Genomic DNA, 15,240 nt, shown 5'->3' with positions numbered 1-15,240 from the left:
CATACAACAGAAAGGCCCAACGAGAACGTCGGGAATTTAAGGGGGATAGATTGTGATACCCCTATATGATAACATTGAGGGTATGTAGTGTATAGGATCCCACATTGCTTGAGGATGAGAAGGTATTACTCTTTTATGGTTCCAATAGAGCTCCAATTGTATCATTGACTAGTCCTTTTGGAATATAGTCTATATGATTTGGGTCTTTTATTGGGGCATTTCAAATGATTGTGGTACCCCGTATGATAAGGATATGGGTAGGTGGTGTATGGGATCTCACATTGCTTGGGAAGGAGAAGTTCTTGCTCTTTATAAGGTTCCAATGGAACTCCAATTGTATTATTGACTAGTCCTTTTAAAGTATAGGTCATATGGTTTAGGCTTTCCATTGGAGCGTTACAAATAGTATCAGACCCTATCCCAACCAGAAGTGTGGGACTTGAGTCGTGCCACCTAAAAAGAACAGGCCAGACGAGGATGTCGGGAATTTAAGGGAGGTAGATTGTGATACCCCATATGATAAGGATATGGGTAGATGGTGTATGTAATCCCATATTACTTGGGGAAGGAAAAGTTTTTGCTCTTTATAAGGTTTTAATAGGACTCCAATTGTATCATTAACTAGTCTTTTTAGAATATAGGTCATATAGTTTGGACCTTCCATTGAGGCGTTACAATCGAGCTCAATACACGAGACTACCACTCGACCATTGAAAACCACATGAACCCAATTGTGTATGCAGAGGTCACTTCTCTTGGTTTGAAGGTTGCACAACATAGGCTTTGCTTTAGGGCCAGAGATTCACAGGGCAATGTGCAGCATAGGGTAGAGGTTCGAATGGCTTCAAAGCATAGTGCCTTCCGATGACTCCCACACAAACGGCATCAATACTCCCATGCAAAGATGCTATTTGGCTTTCATATGAGTGTGGGTCTAGTCGATTTGGGCATGAAGGAATTGAGGGTTTGGGGTGAAAATGTATGTCACATTCAACACAAAGGGATTGGGAATTTCACAAAACACTGAGGAGGTGTTTGAAAGAGGGAAGACCAAAGTAATGTCTGGAAGAAAGGTATGTTCAGAGGAGGTGACAACAGATACAATTTTGTTTGTGACTAGTCATGTTGGTGAACAACACTCATAAATTTTGAAACAAACCTGTCTTAGTTGGGTTTGTGTAAATGGCTGTTTGGATATATTATCTCATTTCATGGATGATACGGTTTTAGAATTTTTTTGTTTGATCTAAGGTCCCAAACAAGCTCTTAATTATATATTATATTTATTAGTAATAATATTTTGGTGTTGATTTTGGAATTTATGAATTATTTGGAAAAGAGAGAAGATATGGAAAGGTTGTAAGGGTTATAATAGTTTGGGTCGTCCATATATAAATCATAAGCCATACACTGGCTTAATGGTATTGATGCTCTAGGTTTGCTGAGATGGTTGGAGTTCAAATCACCTCGCGACAGGAAGGGATTTCTATTGATTTATAGAGATGGCTTCGTGCAGACTAAGGCCCAGCACCAAAGGGCAGGTGCTGCAATTCAAGACTAGGAGCCATGTGCAAGGCACTGCAACATCTCAAGTGGCACAAGCGAAGTGCTGCAATGCATGGGAAAAATTAAACCACCAATGCGCGCACGCTGTGATTAAAATTGATACCAACCGGTTGAAGGAGAAAATGTTGTAACCATTGGACTAAGTCCAAGTGTTGTGTCTTATGGCAATAGACACAATATACATACCTATTCCAAACAGTTTTTAAAAAAACGAAAAAGTAATAACTTTTCATTCGCACATTTTGGCAATCTATAAATAAACTCATTGGCTTGCCAATTGGAGATCTCATAAGCTAATTTCGAAATTCTCTCTCTCTCTCTCTCAAATATTTCATTTCTTCAAAACTTGTTAGAATCTATTCGATTTCGAGCGAGCATATTTCTAATTTGTTGGTACAATTATAAAATCTGAGATTATTAGCAATTGAATTTCGTGTGTACATAATATAGTTAGACAAACAAACTTGTTCAGAGTTTCATTATATTTTAAAGACAAATTCACTTGTAATTCGAATGCATACCATTATTGGTGGGGGCAAGTCTTAAGAAAAATGACATTATAACACACCTTGAAACAAACTTTTCTCTCACTATTATTTGTTTTGCAGCACCTTTTTGTACCAACAAATAATAATAGGGATATCATCTTTAGCACAGACCCAAAGAGATGATATATTTCTCCAAGTCTATCCTGGCCTTTTAACCTTGATTATTTCTTTCTCCAAGTCTATCCCATGCGTTTGTTTGGATGCTTAGTTTACATTTGGGCGTTAAATAATTTACTTTCGAATAATGGCATTTAACGTTTGAAAGTAAACTGTTATCGTAATTGTTATTTATAAGTTGTTATTCTATTAAATAATGTTCAAGCACAAAATAATTACCTTCGGAATCTATAAATGTCCAAACATATAATTTATATTCGGGAGCCAATTTATAAGTAGTTTGAACATTAAGTCTTCTTTAATAATGTTCAAACATTTAATTTAAATATGGAGGCTATATAAGTAATTTACACTGGAACTAACGGTTGCGTTTAGACCTTATTTATTTTTATTATAATTATAATGTTAGAATTCAAACATATTAGAAGTTATTTGCAAAGATAGCATTTTAAGACATTAATTTAGTACGACAGTTTTTGTTCTATGTTGGCAAGTGTACGTGGAGTGTGCTACTAGGGTTGTCCCACATCGATTATAAAAGAGATTATTGATCAGTTTATAAGTGTGAGAGAAAATCTTACATCTTAAATTAGCTTTTGATGTTGAGATAGGCTTAAGACCATCTAATATTAGCATCAGAGACCAGATTTACCAACAATTTCAAACCTAACAATTCGTAGAAGAAACAAGTTATCGTTACCTCCGACTTAGAGTTCGATGTGTGAAGAAAAAATTATTGAAATTTGTCTCATATCTATTATAGAAATGGCTAATGGTCAGTTTATAAATGTGAATAAAACTCTCACTTCTTGAACTAGATTTTAAGATTGAAAAAATCCAAATACACTGAATATGTGCCATCAACATGCCTGATAGGTCCATACAGTCCACTAATTTCCCTTTCCCTTTCTGAGCATGCACATGTGTGTAAGCGCCCAAGCAAAAGCATGTACAGTTAAGAAATATCTACCTTTTCTTTTCTTTTTTTTTTCTTTTTTTTCTCGTTTGGTGTTTCTTTAAAGGCTCATTAAAAGTTTCAACGAATAACTATGTTATTTTTCAACACCCAACTAAGAGTTATATTTTCTTTATTTGTGAAAACATGCTTTTACATAGATCGAATGCTAAGTGCTCTTGTTAGGTGACCCTTAAAGTCTTTAAAAATTAAAATATCAATTAAGTCACTTTGCTCCTTAAAGTCTAATTTCAGATTTTGGAGTCTCGATCCACTGGGACATGAGGCGTGTATGCTAGGGTTCCAATTTGATATTTAGGGAGTCACTCAGATAATAAATAAAAGTAAAATAAAAACAAACAAAAAGGATAGGTCCAATAATCGATATATACAACTGTCTCTACATGGCCCATTGGGAACAATTTTTCAAAGCTATGGCCGAAAGACAAGACAAGACTTGACTTGACTTAGATACATATACGAGAAGCCAGTGAATAGTTGTTGAACCAAACTTTTAGTTGTCAACTTTGTCGGATTTGATTAGGTCGATCGTCATGTTGTGCTATGGCTGAGCTTTAAAGAATCGACAGATGAAACCCCACTTAATGTTTTCGGTCGTCAAATTATAATTAAGGAAAACAATATGATGTGCGCTGTACGCCTGACCTTATTTGAAAGATGAAAAAGGATGCACTCCCAAACACGCAGGTCACGATGAGGAGACACTAATTATTAAGTGGCTTTTCAGTTTTCCTGTGCCACACATGATGGTGATTATCCAAACGCATTAGCGTGGTTGATGATGAAGTTTCAGAACAACACACAAAAAACAAATAAAAAATAAAATGTATATATCATTGGCCTTTTTAGGCTACCCAATGATCAGTGAATTGCAGTAGTAATTCGAAGGCATGACGTTATAATTAGAATATGATTCATTTGTGAAGTTATATTCTGCAAGGATTATCTAATCCTTTAGATTGAATCATGGTTATACATGAATGTATTAATTAAGGTGCATGGTTTCTTAGAGAGTTTCTTCTCAAGCCTAGAGGATATATATATATATATATATAAAACAGATAAATACATCATCGATCAATATAAGTCATAGAATTACAAGTTTATTATGAGTATTTAACTTTTTTCTGCATAATTCATGCTGCCATGCATGGCGATAATAAATATTAATATAAGATATACTCAATGTATCTCTTTAATCGGAAGAACGTATCTATATATATAATAACCGATTGTAGAACATGACATTCAGCACTAAATCCCTTCATGGAATTAGTGGGTTATCCACAAATGGTGCTGAGACTATATGATCAGCAGGTCATTATGAATCCCATTACTGTGATATTTTACAAAAATATTGCGATGGAGAAACATTATCCACCAATGGTGCTATTCTCAATAATGCAAATGATCAATGACATTAATCGAGGTTACCTGTCTTTCAATTATTTATAAAACCTAAAAACAAAACAATAACTGGTCATATATTCAAATATAACAAGTATGCATATGATCATCAGATCTTAAACACATGACATTGGCTGGATATATAACTCCATCCTAGCTAGCTTATGCATGCAGCAATATTGAAGAGCAGTGCACATAACAAGTGAAGGCTCAAACGTCTCTAAGCTGCTGGATAAATCAAGCCAGTTTAATTTTCCCGCCAATTAAGGTTGGTAATGAATTCAAGTTCTCATTCCACTTTACTTTTCTTTTCTTTTCTTTTTTTCTTGCAATTTTTTATTTTTCCACAAGAGTAAGCCTCAAGGTGAGAGTTCTAATTTGTTTCATAAAATCATGTGGTCTCCAGCAGATCATGCATGATGGAACAACTATCCTTCGAGATTTATCTATATATATAATTTACATCGAGATTATTATAATATTTTATTTTTCCAGTGCGGAGTAATTTATCTTTCGCTTGAAAATTATTAATCACCAACGGATTATATAAAATAATCTAGTTCACATGGTAACCTTTTTTTATTAGGAAAATGATATTCTAACTCGGGTTTAACAATTCAGACTTAACAAGTAGTACTCTAGTTTAAACTCAAATCTTCAAACTTGACCGTTGCACAAATGAATTCTATACAAAAGCTGCTCATTCTACATATCTCCTAAAAATCATCTCTAACGAATATTTTCCAAATATAGTCTCTCATATTTTCTTTATTGTACAATTGATTTAATGCTTGTAATAGTATGTCCTTATTTGCTCCCTGTACATGTGTGTATATGTATATATATATATATATATATGAACTATGACGACCAAGACTTTGTAATATAGTGAGAATTCTTATAATATAAACAAGACTGGTCCTTTATGGGTTTTTGAGATCAAAATTTGCTATCAAAATGACTATTTTCGATGACAACGTACTTGTTTTCGTCGGAAATAGTTATTTTGATTGCAAAATTTTGGTTGAAAAAATCCATTTATCTTGTAGTGTTACTTTCTTCTTAATATCAAAGTAGAGTTCCTAATTTTAAATCATGACTCTATAATCTATTCTATTTAATTAAATATTTCACACGAGTATTAAAAATATAATTAAAATAATTAAATAAATCTCTTTTTATCAACTTATCTTTGTTGTAGAATTGATTTAATGCTTGTCATGGTATGTCCTTTGCTTTATGTATGTATATATATATATGTATATGAACTATGACCAAGACTTTGTAATATAGTGAGATTTGTTATAATATATAAACAAGACTGGTTCTTTGCTTTCTTCTTAGTATCATAGTAGAGTTCCTAATTTTGAATCATGACTCTATAATCTATTCTATTTAATTAAATATTTCACACGAGTATTAAAAATATAATTAAAATAATTAAATATATCTCTTTTTATCAACTTATCACTAAACAAGTGGTGATCTTCTTATCAACTTACGCATTTGAGACAAGTGGTAATTGTAGAATCCTGCCTTTGCCATGCTCCATTCTTCTTAGATGAGCTTCTCTATCCCTCCCTCTCTCTCTAATCCAAGAGTTTCCCCCACACAAAAGTCTCTCTCTCTCTCTCTCTCTCTCTCTCTCTCTCTCTCTCTCTCTCTCAAGTGCCTTTTGGATTTTTCCAAAATTGCATTATCTTCGACACCAGCATATGAAGGTGAAACAAAAGCAAGATCTAAACACATTTTTGTTTTCTTTTGTTTTGGCCAAGAGCTAAATCCACATAGAAGTCTCTTTCTCTTTCTTGTTGGTAGAAATATAAATAGCGGAAATAATTATCTCTCACTTTGTATGAATCAATTAGGAAGTAATTGAATAGAGAGTAATATAAAACAAAATCATACACATGGAACCAAGAATTTCTACGTCGAAAACCCTCAAATGCAAAGGGAAAAATCACGGGACCTTGTCCAATTAAAAATTCCACTATGAACAATAATGTGTACACAAATGTTCTCTCTAGATAGCACTAGAGACATACAATCAACAATGATCTCAAGAAAAACACTTTCTTGACAATCAAACAGTGTGATTAGAAGAAATCTGACCAAGAAACACATTACTATTCATGACCTCGAACACCAGAAATACTATTTCAAATCTGATCTCCATTGTTCAGATTATAGAGCCTTGAGTCGTGAACGCATATGCAAAATTTCAGTTCAATCGAACCACAGAAAACTCAATCAGAGCATTTGATTGAAGCTAGATGAGCTCCCTTGTTTTTGGCTATCTCTTCCTCTCCCCAATCTCTTACACGGTTTTTCTCTCTTTTTCACTACTAACAAAGAAGTAGTACAACCTAATTAAGTTGAGCCTAAACCCTCTCTCCATGTGGGCTTAATGATCCAATATGGGTCATCCTCTATGTAGGGGAGAACCCCAATATGGGCCAGACCAAAACTTAGAGAGATGCACTATCGGGTCTTCCAATCAAGCTTAGACCTCTCATCCTTGGGAATATGCACAAATGCTTTAAATCCAAATACTCATAAGTGACCATACGTAACATACATGCCAGTCTAAACTCTGTCTGGTACATTATACTGAAGTGGAACACATGGTGTGCGATTAAAAACATGTATAACTGTACTCAAAACCACACTCCAAAAAGATCCAGGTAATTGTGCGGGTGAAAGTAAACTTCTCACTCTCTCAATCAGTGTTCTATTAATTCTTTCAGCCAAACCATTCAATCGAGGAGTCTTTGGAGGTGTCTTTTGATGTCAAATACATTGATGTATGCAATAGTCATCAAATGGGCTTGAATACACTTCCCCGTTATCAGTTCGAATGCACTTTAGCTTCTTTCAAGTCTGCTTCTCAACTAAGGTCTGAAACTGTTTAAACATTTCCAATACTTTATCCTTTTTTTTTTTCAAGGTATAGACCCACGACTTTCTTGAATGATCCTCTAGGAAAGTCACAACATATAAGGAGCCGCCAAGTGTTCTTGTCTCCATAGGACCACAAACATATGAATGCACAAGATCAAGTATACCTGACTTTCTTGAAGAAATATAACTTTTGAAGCAAACTCTATTATGCTTCCCTACCAAATAGTGAGTACAATTTTCAAATGATGCACTTTTCATTTTAGGCAAAAAATTCTTTTTAGCCAATATTGCCAAACCTTTCTCACTCATGTGAACAAGTTTTTTATGCCACAATTATACTATGAGCTCATTCTCCATAACATTAATAATGCTATTGGAGAGCATTGCCTGTAGCATGAATAAAGTTAAAACCTTCTTGCCTCTAGCCATAACCATGGTACTCCTTGTAAGCTTCTATTGTCCATTACAAAAGGTGTTACAATACCCTTCATTATCAAATTTACTTGTAGATATCAAGTTCAAATGGATATTAAGAATATGCTTTACATCTGTAAGAGCAAGAACCATGTTGTTATTCATTCCAACCACAAAACTCCAATACCAAAAATTTTGGCCAAGCCATCATTGCCCATCCTTATTGTGCCAAAGTCACCGGGTACATAGTTTGTGAAGAAATCCTTTTGAAGTGTATCATGAATGGAGGCACCACTATTAATCACCAGCTAGTTTCAAGAAAAGTAATGTTTACAACTTCATTATCATCATAAACAATGAAGAAGTCTCCAGTATTAGTAGTGGCAACATGATCATCATTCTTTTCATCATTGTTTTTCTTCTCAATCCCTTTCTCCTTGTATTCTCTTTTCAATTTTCTGCAATATTTCTTGATATGACCCTTCATAACACAATGATAGCACTCAATATTAGCAAACTTGTTTGACTTGCTTCTGCCGTTATCTTTATTCTTCAGACCTTTGCTTTTACTCCTCCCCCTCTTTTCTGTAACCAAAATCTCTAATTGCAAAGAGAAATCCTGTGACTTTCTTTTCATCTTTTCATTCAAAACACTATTTTTCGCCATATTCATATTTTTTATACCATCCGGGGCTAAGTTAGATAATGATATTCTAAATGTGTCCCAAGAGTCCAGCCATGTACCAAGCAAATACAATCTCTGTACCTCATTGTCGAAAATGATACCCATTCTAGTGGCCAACTAATTAATTATTCCTTAGAATGTGTTCAAGTTATCTATCAACAGAATTCCATCTTGGTATATTAGAGTCATCAAATACTTGATCAAATACATTTTATTATTTCCAGTCTCCGAGCGTATAACTGTTCAAGTTTATTCCAGAGTGTACGTGCATGTATCTCCCCACTGATATGGTTCAAAACATTATCATTTTTCCACTGCCTAATGTATCCACAAACTTATTGATATTGCAAAGTCTATTCTTCATCATATTTATTTTCAGGCTTCTCAGAAGCAAACACTGATAAATAAAATTACTTCACAAATAAAAGGTCTTCTATTTTTCCTTTCTAAGTACGATAATTAAAACCATTTAACTCAAATTAACTTCCATTATTTAACACAAAAATATTCAACGTTTAAAATCATACCATACCGGTCGGTACGGCTGGTATTTATCGTGTTGAAACAGTAACTGGCACAGGAGAGGTATGTGTTTTGTAATGGGTCAAATACTAGTCATACCGGTACGTTTTGGTTAATACCGGCTGACTTTTGGTGTACCAGCCGAAATTATTGTATTTTTGTAATTAATATAAAATCTTGAATTTTTTCGTAATTTTTACTCAAATTTTCACAATTAAAGACTATTTTCTTAACTTTTTTAATCCCCTTTCTTGAGGACTGAAAATCAAATTCATACTCCCTTTTTAGTGACGAAGATGAATGATTATTTTTTTTAATAGTTGGATTAAGAACTTCGAAGTATTGTTGAGTTTTACAAATATGTATTTTAACTGTTTAAGACTTGCATTGATGTTATTTTAAAATATAATATATACATATATAATTAATTTATCTATATAAATTATCTCGAAACAATATCGATATTAAAATATTCTATTTCAGTGTCTTAATCAAAACGGTAACCAAAATGCCATTCAAAACTTTGGTTATCACCCTGCTAAAATACTATTTTGGAATTATCCTATATCAATTATAAAAAGGATTGGTGAACAATTAACCTTACCTATTGAGCTACCTTTTAACGTTTAAAAAACCCCAAAACCACCTAACGTCTCTCCCTCGACTAGTTTCACGTTTCAAAAACTCTATCTTAGGATCGCATCCTCCACGGTGCCGCATCCCTTTCTCCCTCGAAATTGTGCATCTCCCCAATTAAATGCCCTCCTTTTCACAATGATGCATCGCTGTCATGCCATTGCATCTCCAATGTCGAGTCTCCAGGTAGCATTCATTTTCTTGTCAGATTTCAAGTCAAGAGAGAGAGAGAGAGAGTCAACTGATTAGGTGGGGAGTGCAACGTGGAGGCCTGACTTCGCACCGTGGGGTCGGGAGTGGTAGAGCTCTGCGTGCCATGGTAAAATTTTGGACAAGACGATGTACAAATGGGTACCGAGCTTCAGACTCAGAAATTTCAAAAAATTTTAAAAAATAACATGCCACGTCAACTTCCGTTTTAATTAACGGCCAGGAACCTCATTCACACCGGCAGCCGTCCAGATCAATGGGTAAGTAGTTCTTGTTTCCCCGTGTTTCATGAATATAATCTCAATCCAACGCGTCTGGTATAGACTGACTTATAATGTGAGTCACCCTGCCCCTACCAGCATGATTGTATTTTGCCTTTGGCTTTTGAGGTCTATGTAGGTTTTTTATATATATCCACACACATCTAAGTATAGAACAACAATATTCAATTTCATAGCTTGTAAACAACTCAGATGCAGGGGTAAGTACTATTCTTGAAACAGCAAGTAGCCATGTTTCCATCAGTTTTCATCATGGCCTTATATGTCCACAATATAATTTTGGTAGGAAGCATGGCCTCTGCGTAGTGTTTCTCCTCTAATTTTCATCATGTATCACTAGGACGTTGTTTGGTGTCTTTGCAGTGCAACCCACCATGAATATATCGCGGATTCTGTTTATGTGGTTCTGCAATTGGCTTTTAATCACCACTGGTACTAGTGTTTCTAAAAGACCCGATGTTGTCAACATTGGGGCTATTTTGTCCTTCAATTCTTCCATTGGCAAAGTGGCAAAAGTTGCGCTAGAAGCTGCAGTAGAAGATGTCAACTCTAATCCAGTTGTTCTAAGTGGAACAAAGCTGAAACTCGCGATGCAGGATACAAAATTATCTGGCGGATTTCTCGGAATTGTTGAGGGTAGGGTACATCCTCTGTAAAATCTCTTGCACGTTTGTTAATTCCACTAGTCAAATTATACAATCTCATATGGACTACAATTTATTTTTTTATTTTTAAATTTTTCTTTCACAGCTTTACGGTTTATGGAGAATGATACAGTGGCCATAATTGGTCCCCAGCACTCAGTAATGGCTCATGTAGTTTCACATATTGCGAATGAGCTCCAAGTCCCTCTATTATCCTTTGCAGCAACTGACCCCACTCTGAATTCACTTCAGTTCCCTTACTTTGTTCGAACAACGCAGAGTGATCTCTTCCAAATGGCTACAGTTGCAGATATTGTACGATACTACGAATGGCAAGATGTCATAGCAATCTATGTTGATGATGATCATGGCAGGAATGGGGTTGCTGCATTGGGAGACAAGCTAGCTGATAATCGCTGTAAAATCTCATACAAAGCACCTCTGAACCCCAAACTAAGCAGGGAAGACATCACCAAGACACTGGTTAAGGTGGCTTTGATGGAGTCTCGGGTTATTATCCTCCACATTTATGCTACCTGGGGTCTCGAGGTACTTGATGTGGCGTTGAATATGGGAATGATGGGAAGTGGATATGTGTGGATAACTACCGATTGGCTCTCTACCATACTTGACACAGAATCTTCACTCCCATTAGATGCAATGGAAAGTACTCAAGGCGTTCTTACGTTGCGTATGCACACTCCGGATTCAGAACTCAAAAGGAAATTTGTTTCTAGATGGAGCAACTTAACTGCTGCACAGTCGGATAATGGTCTTTTTGGACTAAATAGTTATGGTCTTTATGCCTACGACACTGTTATGCTTCTTGCGCAGGCACTTGACGCATTCTTAAGTCAGAGGGAGAACATTTCATTTTCAAATGATCCGAGTTTAAGCGAGTTTCGTGGAGGGAACTTGCATTTTGATAATATGAGCATCTTTGATGAAGGGAATCATTTGCTTAATAGCATTTTGCAGGTTAACATAACTGGCGTAACAGGCCAAATCAAGTTCACTTCAAATGGGAATCTCATACATCCTGCTTATGAAGTCATCAATGTCGTTGGCAAAGGGATGAGGACAATCGGTTATTGGTCCAATTCTTCCCGTTTATCTGTTGTGCCTCCAGAAAAGCTCAACACAGGAACCCCTTCCGATCATCTTTATGGGGTAATATGGCCTGGACAGACAACCCAAAAGCCTCGTGGGTGGGTATTCTCAAGCAACGGAAGGCAACTGCGAGTCGGAGTACCAAACCTTGTCAGTTTCCGCCAATTTGTCTTACGAGTTGGTAGCTCGGATATATTTCATGGATATTGCATTGATGTATTCAATGCTGCAGTTGAATTATTGCCTTATGCACTCCCGTATAAATTTATTCCCTTCGGAGATGGACATAGCAATCCAATAAAGACGGATCTTCTGTACAAGATCACAACGGGGGTAAGTAGGATCAGTTTCGAAGTTTATTACACTAGGTAAAGTCTTACCTTTTTTATACTCCTAGTTTACTGGCTTACATCTTGCATATACGTAGGACTTTGATGCTGCAGTTGGCGACATTACAATTACCACCAATCGGACAAAGATGGTGGATTTTACACAGCCATACATAGAGTCCGGGCTAGTCGTAGTTGCCCCAGTTCGGAAGTTGAACTCTAGTGCTTGGGCTTTTCTGAGACCATTTACTCCAATGATGTGGAGCGTCACAGGTATATTTTTCCTTGTTGTTGGAGCAGTTATTTGGATTCTGGAGCGCAGGACAAATGATGACTTCCAGGGTCCTCCTAGAAAACAATTTGTCACGACCGTATGGTGAGTCCCTAACATATAATTCATTTCTATAACTACGGCTTTTTTAAAGCGTTATTTTGGCTCCGTAGATCCTCAAGTACTGTTCTTAATTTTTAATTTAATTCCTTTATTTTGGCCCAGTATATATAGATCTTTAATCTTGATCTAATCCCCTAGCTAGCTAATTGCTAATTATCTCGGGCATCACTTAATTTGCAGGTTTAGCTTTTCAACCATGTTTTTTACTCATAGTAAGTCAAATCCTCTAGTTTATCTTCACTAATTAATCGCAGATTTAGGGGTATGTAGAGCATCTTACAGCACAAGAATTTACTCTAATATTGCTCTTCATAAATTTCTTGCTTTACATAGGTGAAAAGGTTGACAGCACCCTCGGTCGGTTAGTGCTGATCATATGGCTATTTGCGGTTCTCATACTGAATTCGAGTTACACTGCAAGTCTGACCTCAATCCTTACGGTGGAACAGCTTTCTTCCCCCATCAAAGGGATCGAAAGTTTAGCGACCAGCAATGATCCCATTGGTTACCAGAATGGTACGTTTATTGACAGTTATTTAACAGAAGAGTACCACATACAGAAGTCCAGACTTGTTCCTCTCAACTCGGCAGAAGAATACGAGAAAGCCTTGAAGGATGGTCCTCAGAAGGGTGGGGTCTCTGCAATTGTTGACATGCGTGCATATATGGAGCTCTTCCTGTCCACCAGATGCGAGTTTAGCATAGTAGGTCAAGAGTTCACCAAAATGGGGTGGGGTTTTGTGAGTATCTTTCCTTTTGAACTCATTAATTTTTTTCTGACTCTGGTGGTATAAAGGGAATCCTCCATCTTAATTAGCATTTGTGCATGATCACAGCTTTGAAACAACGCTGAGGACAAAATCATGTCTATGCATCTTTTCTTGCTCATCTATGATTCTTTTGAAGGCATTTTACATTAGTGCATTCTTATGCGATCAGAATTTAGCTATATATATATACACATATATAATTAGGTTCGGACTGCTTTTCTTGAGATTGATTAGAGATGGATAGCTTAAAAGATTTCATATACATTTCTGATTGAATAGGCGTTTCCAAGGGAGTCGCCACTGGCCGTTGACCTGTCAACAGCCATCTTGAAACTGTCTGAGAATGGGGAATTACAAAAGATTCATGATAAGTGGCTTACAAGAAAAGCTTGCAGTTTAGAAGGTGCAAAGCAAGACGTAGATCGCCTTCCGCTTAAAAGCTTCTGGGGACTCTTTCTACTCTGCGGGTCAGCTTGCTTGCTAGCTCTGCTTTTGTATATCATCAAGATGGTCCGCCAGTACATGAGGCGTTCTGGGCAGATCTCACAATCGCAATCTGCAGCTATTCAATCATTTCTGGCTTTTGTTAAAGAAAAAGAAGAGGATGATAATAGAATGGAATTAGAGGATGGACAGAGCGGGTCCAAGAGAAGGCGAAGGAAGATAGTCTCAACTGGAAGAGTGCGTGAATTAGATGAATCTGTAAAAGATTCTGATCATGCTTCTGTTTGCAGTGGCAATGTGAATGAGGTCCACTATGCAGTGTGATTACGATGGTAGGCCTGCCTCGTAGTTACATCGAATTGCGATCGAGTCTACGACGAGGACTTGAAGTTTCCTATATAAATTAATGAATGCTTATGTTAATTATGTTATTATATTAGAGTGATCGAACGTACGTATAATAATGGTAGTAACTATATATATAGATAGGTGAAGCTTACCAATAATAAAGATTTATAAAATATTTTCATTTGTAGGAGATAATAATGTGAGTGCAGCTAATTGGGCATGCATTGCCCTGAATTATATATTTTTCTTGTTTATTGGTGCGAGTTCACAGAATTAATCTCTGAAAGAGAGAAAGAAGTGCAACCTGCAGCCTGCTAGCTAGCTGACGTTGGAATTCAATTACCATATATCACCAATACTATTGGTGTACGTGCCCATGATGATTTTAAAAAATATAAATATAAAAAAATTAAAAAAAAAAAAAAAACACTACTAGATTATCTATCATTTAAATTGACATTTTTATGTTTTTACATTGAATTAATGCAGTCATGTGATCTTTAGGTGCTACTTTGATTCACGTCCCTTTCCTCTGGTGTGTTTTCTTTTCTTTCTCTTGGTTTAGTTTCCCGCGTTTGTTGTAACGTTTCAGAAATCTTCTACGGGTAAGGAAGTTGGCACAGGATTGGGGCACGAATCACTTATCATGCCACATCAAACTGCAAATAATATAAGTAAAGAAACCAAGAAAAAAAAAACGTAAGATGAAGCACGCAAACTGAACTGGCACTCAGAAACACGGACAGAGCCTTCATCATTCCTGCCCATTTATCTCCCTCATTCATGTTCCTATGAGACCCGTTCCTTGGCTAGGCTACGCTGCGTCGAAGTCATCTCTGGGATTAAATAGATACAATACTTCATTGGGATTGGGAGTTGAAATTGGATTCCAGACTAGAGGAGTTTTCAACTGGGTTTTTCAATTCCATCTTAGAAAA

The 15,240-nt window shown here is 36.0% G+C and overlaps 1 protein-coding gene across 4 annotated transcripts; it reads left to right on the top strand.

Annotated features, from left to right (window-relative positions):
* Window positions 1–4,723: 4,723 nt before the first annotated feature.
* LOC122317090 (glutamate receptor 3.6-like) lies at window positions 4,724–14,539 on the top strand. Of its 4 annotated transcripts, none has more exons than XM_043134004.1 (7): window positions 4,724–4,882; window positions 10,627–10,899; window positions 11,014–12,350; window positions 12,445–12,722; window positions 12,921–12,952; window positions 13,074–13,480; window positions 13,790–14,539. In XM_043134004.1, exons 2-7 carry the CDS (start codon window positions 10,638–10,640, stop codon window positions 14,276–14,278), a joined length of 2,805 nt encoding a protein of 934 aa, XP_042989938.1. In that variant the 5' UTR covers window positions 4,724–4,882; window positions 10,627–10,637; the 3' UTR covers window positions 14,279–14,539. The 4 variants fall into 4 exon arrangements, with proteins under 4 accessions (XP_042989938.1, XP_042989937.1, XP_042989940.1 ...); XM_043134003.1 differs by lacking the exon at window positions 4,724–4,882 and adding an exon at window positions 9,842–10,242; XM_043134006.1 differs by lacking the exon at window positions 4,724–4,882 and adding an exon at window positions 10,300–10,318.
* Window positions 14,540–15,240: the final 701 nt, after the last annotated feature.

Source organism: Carya illinoinensis, chromosome 7 (assembly GCF_018687715.1).
Source record: "Carya illinoinensis cultivar Pawnee chromosome 7, C.illinoinensisPawnee_v1, whole genome shotgun sequence".
Taxonomy (NCBI): domain Eukaryota; kingdom Viridiplantae; phylum Streptophyta; class Magnoliopsida; order Fagales; family Juglandaceae; genus Carya; species Carya illinoinensis.
This window is presented reverse-complemented; position numbering and strand designations above follow the sequence as displayed.

Bases quoted from the DNA above. Each gene is read 5' to 3' on its own strand.
- LOC122317090 (XM_043134003.1), top strand. The intron at 12,351-12,444 runs GTAAGTAGGATC...GCATATACGTAG, and splicing joins TGTACAAGATCACAACGGGG to GACTTTGATGCTGCAGTTGG. The intron at 12,953-13,073 runs GTAAGTCAAATC...TGCTTTACATAG, and splicing joins AACCATGTTTTTTACTCATA to GTGAAAAGGTTGACAGCACC.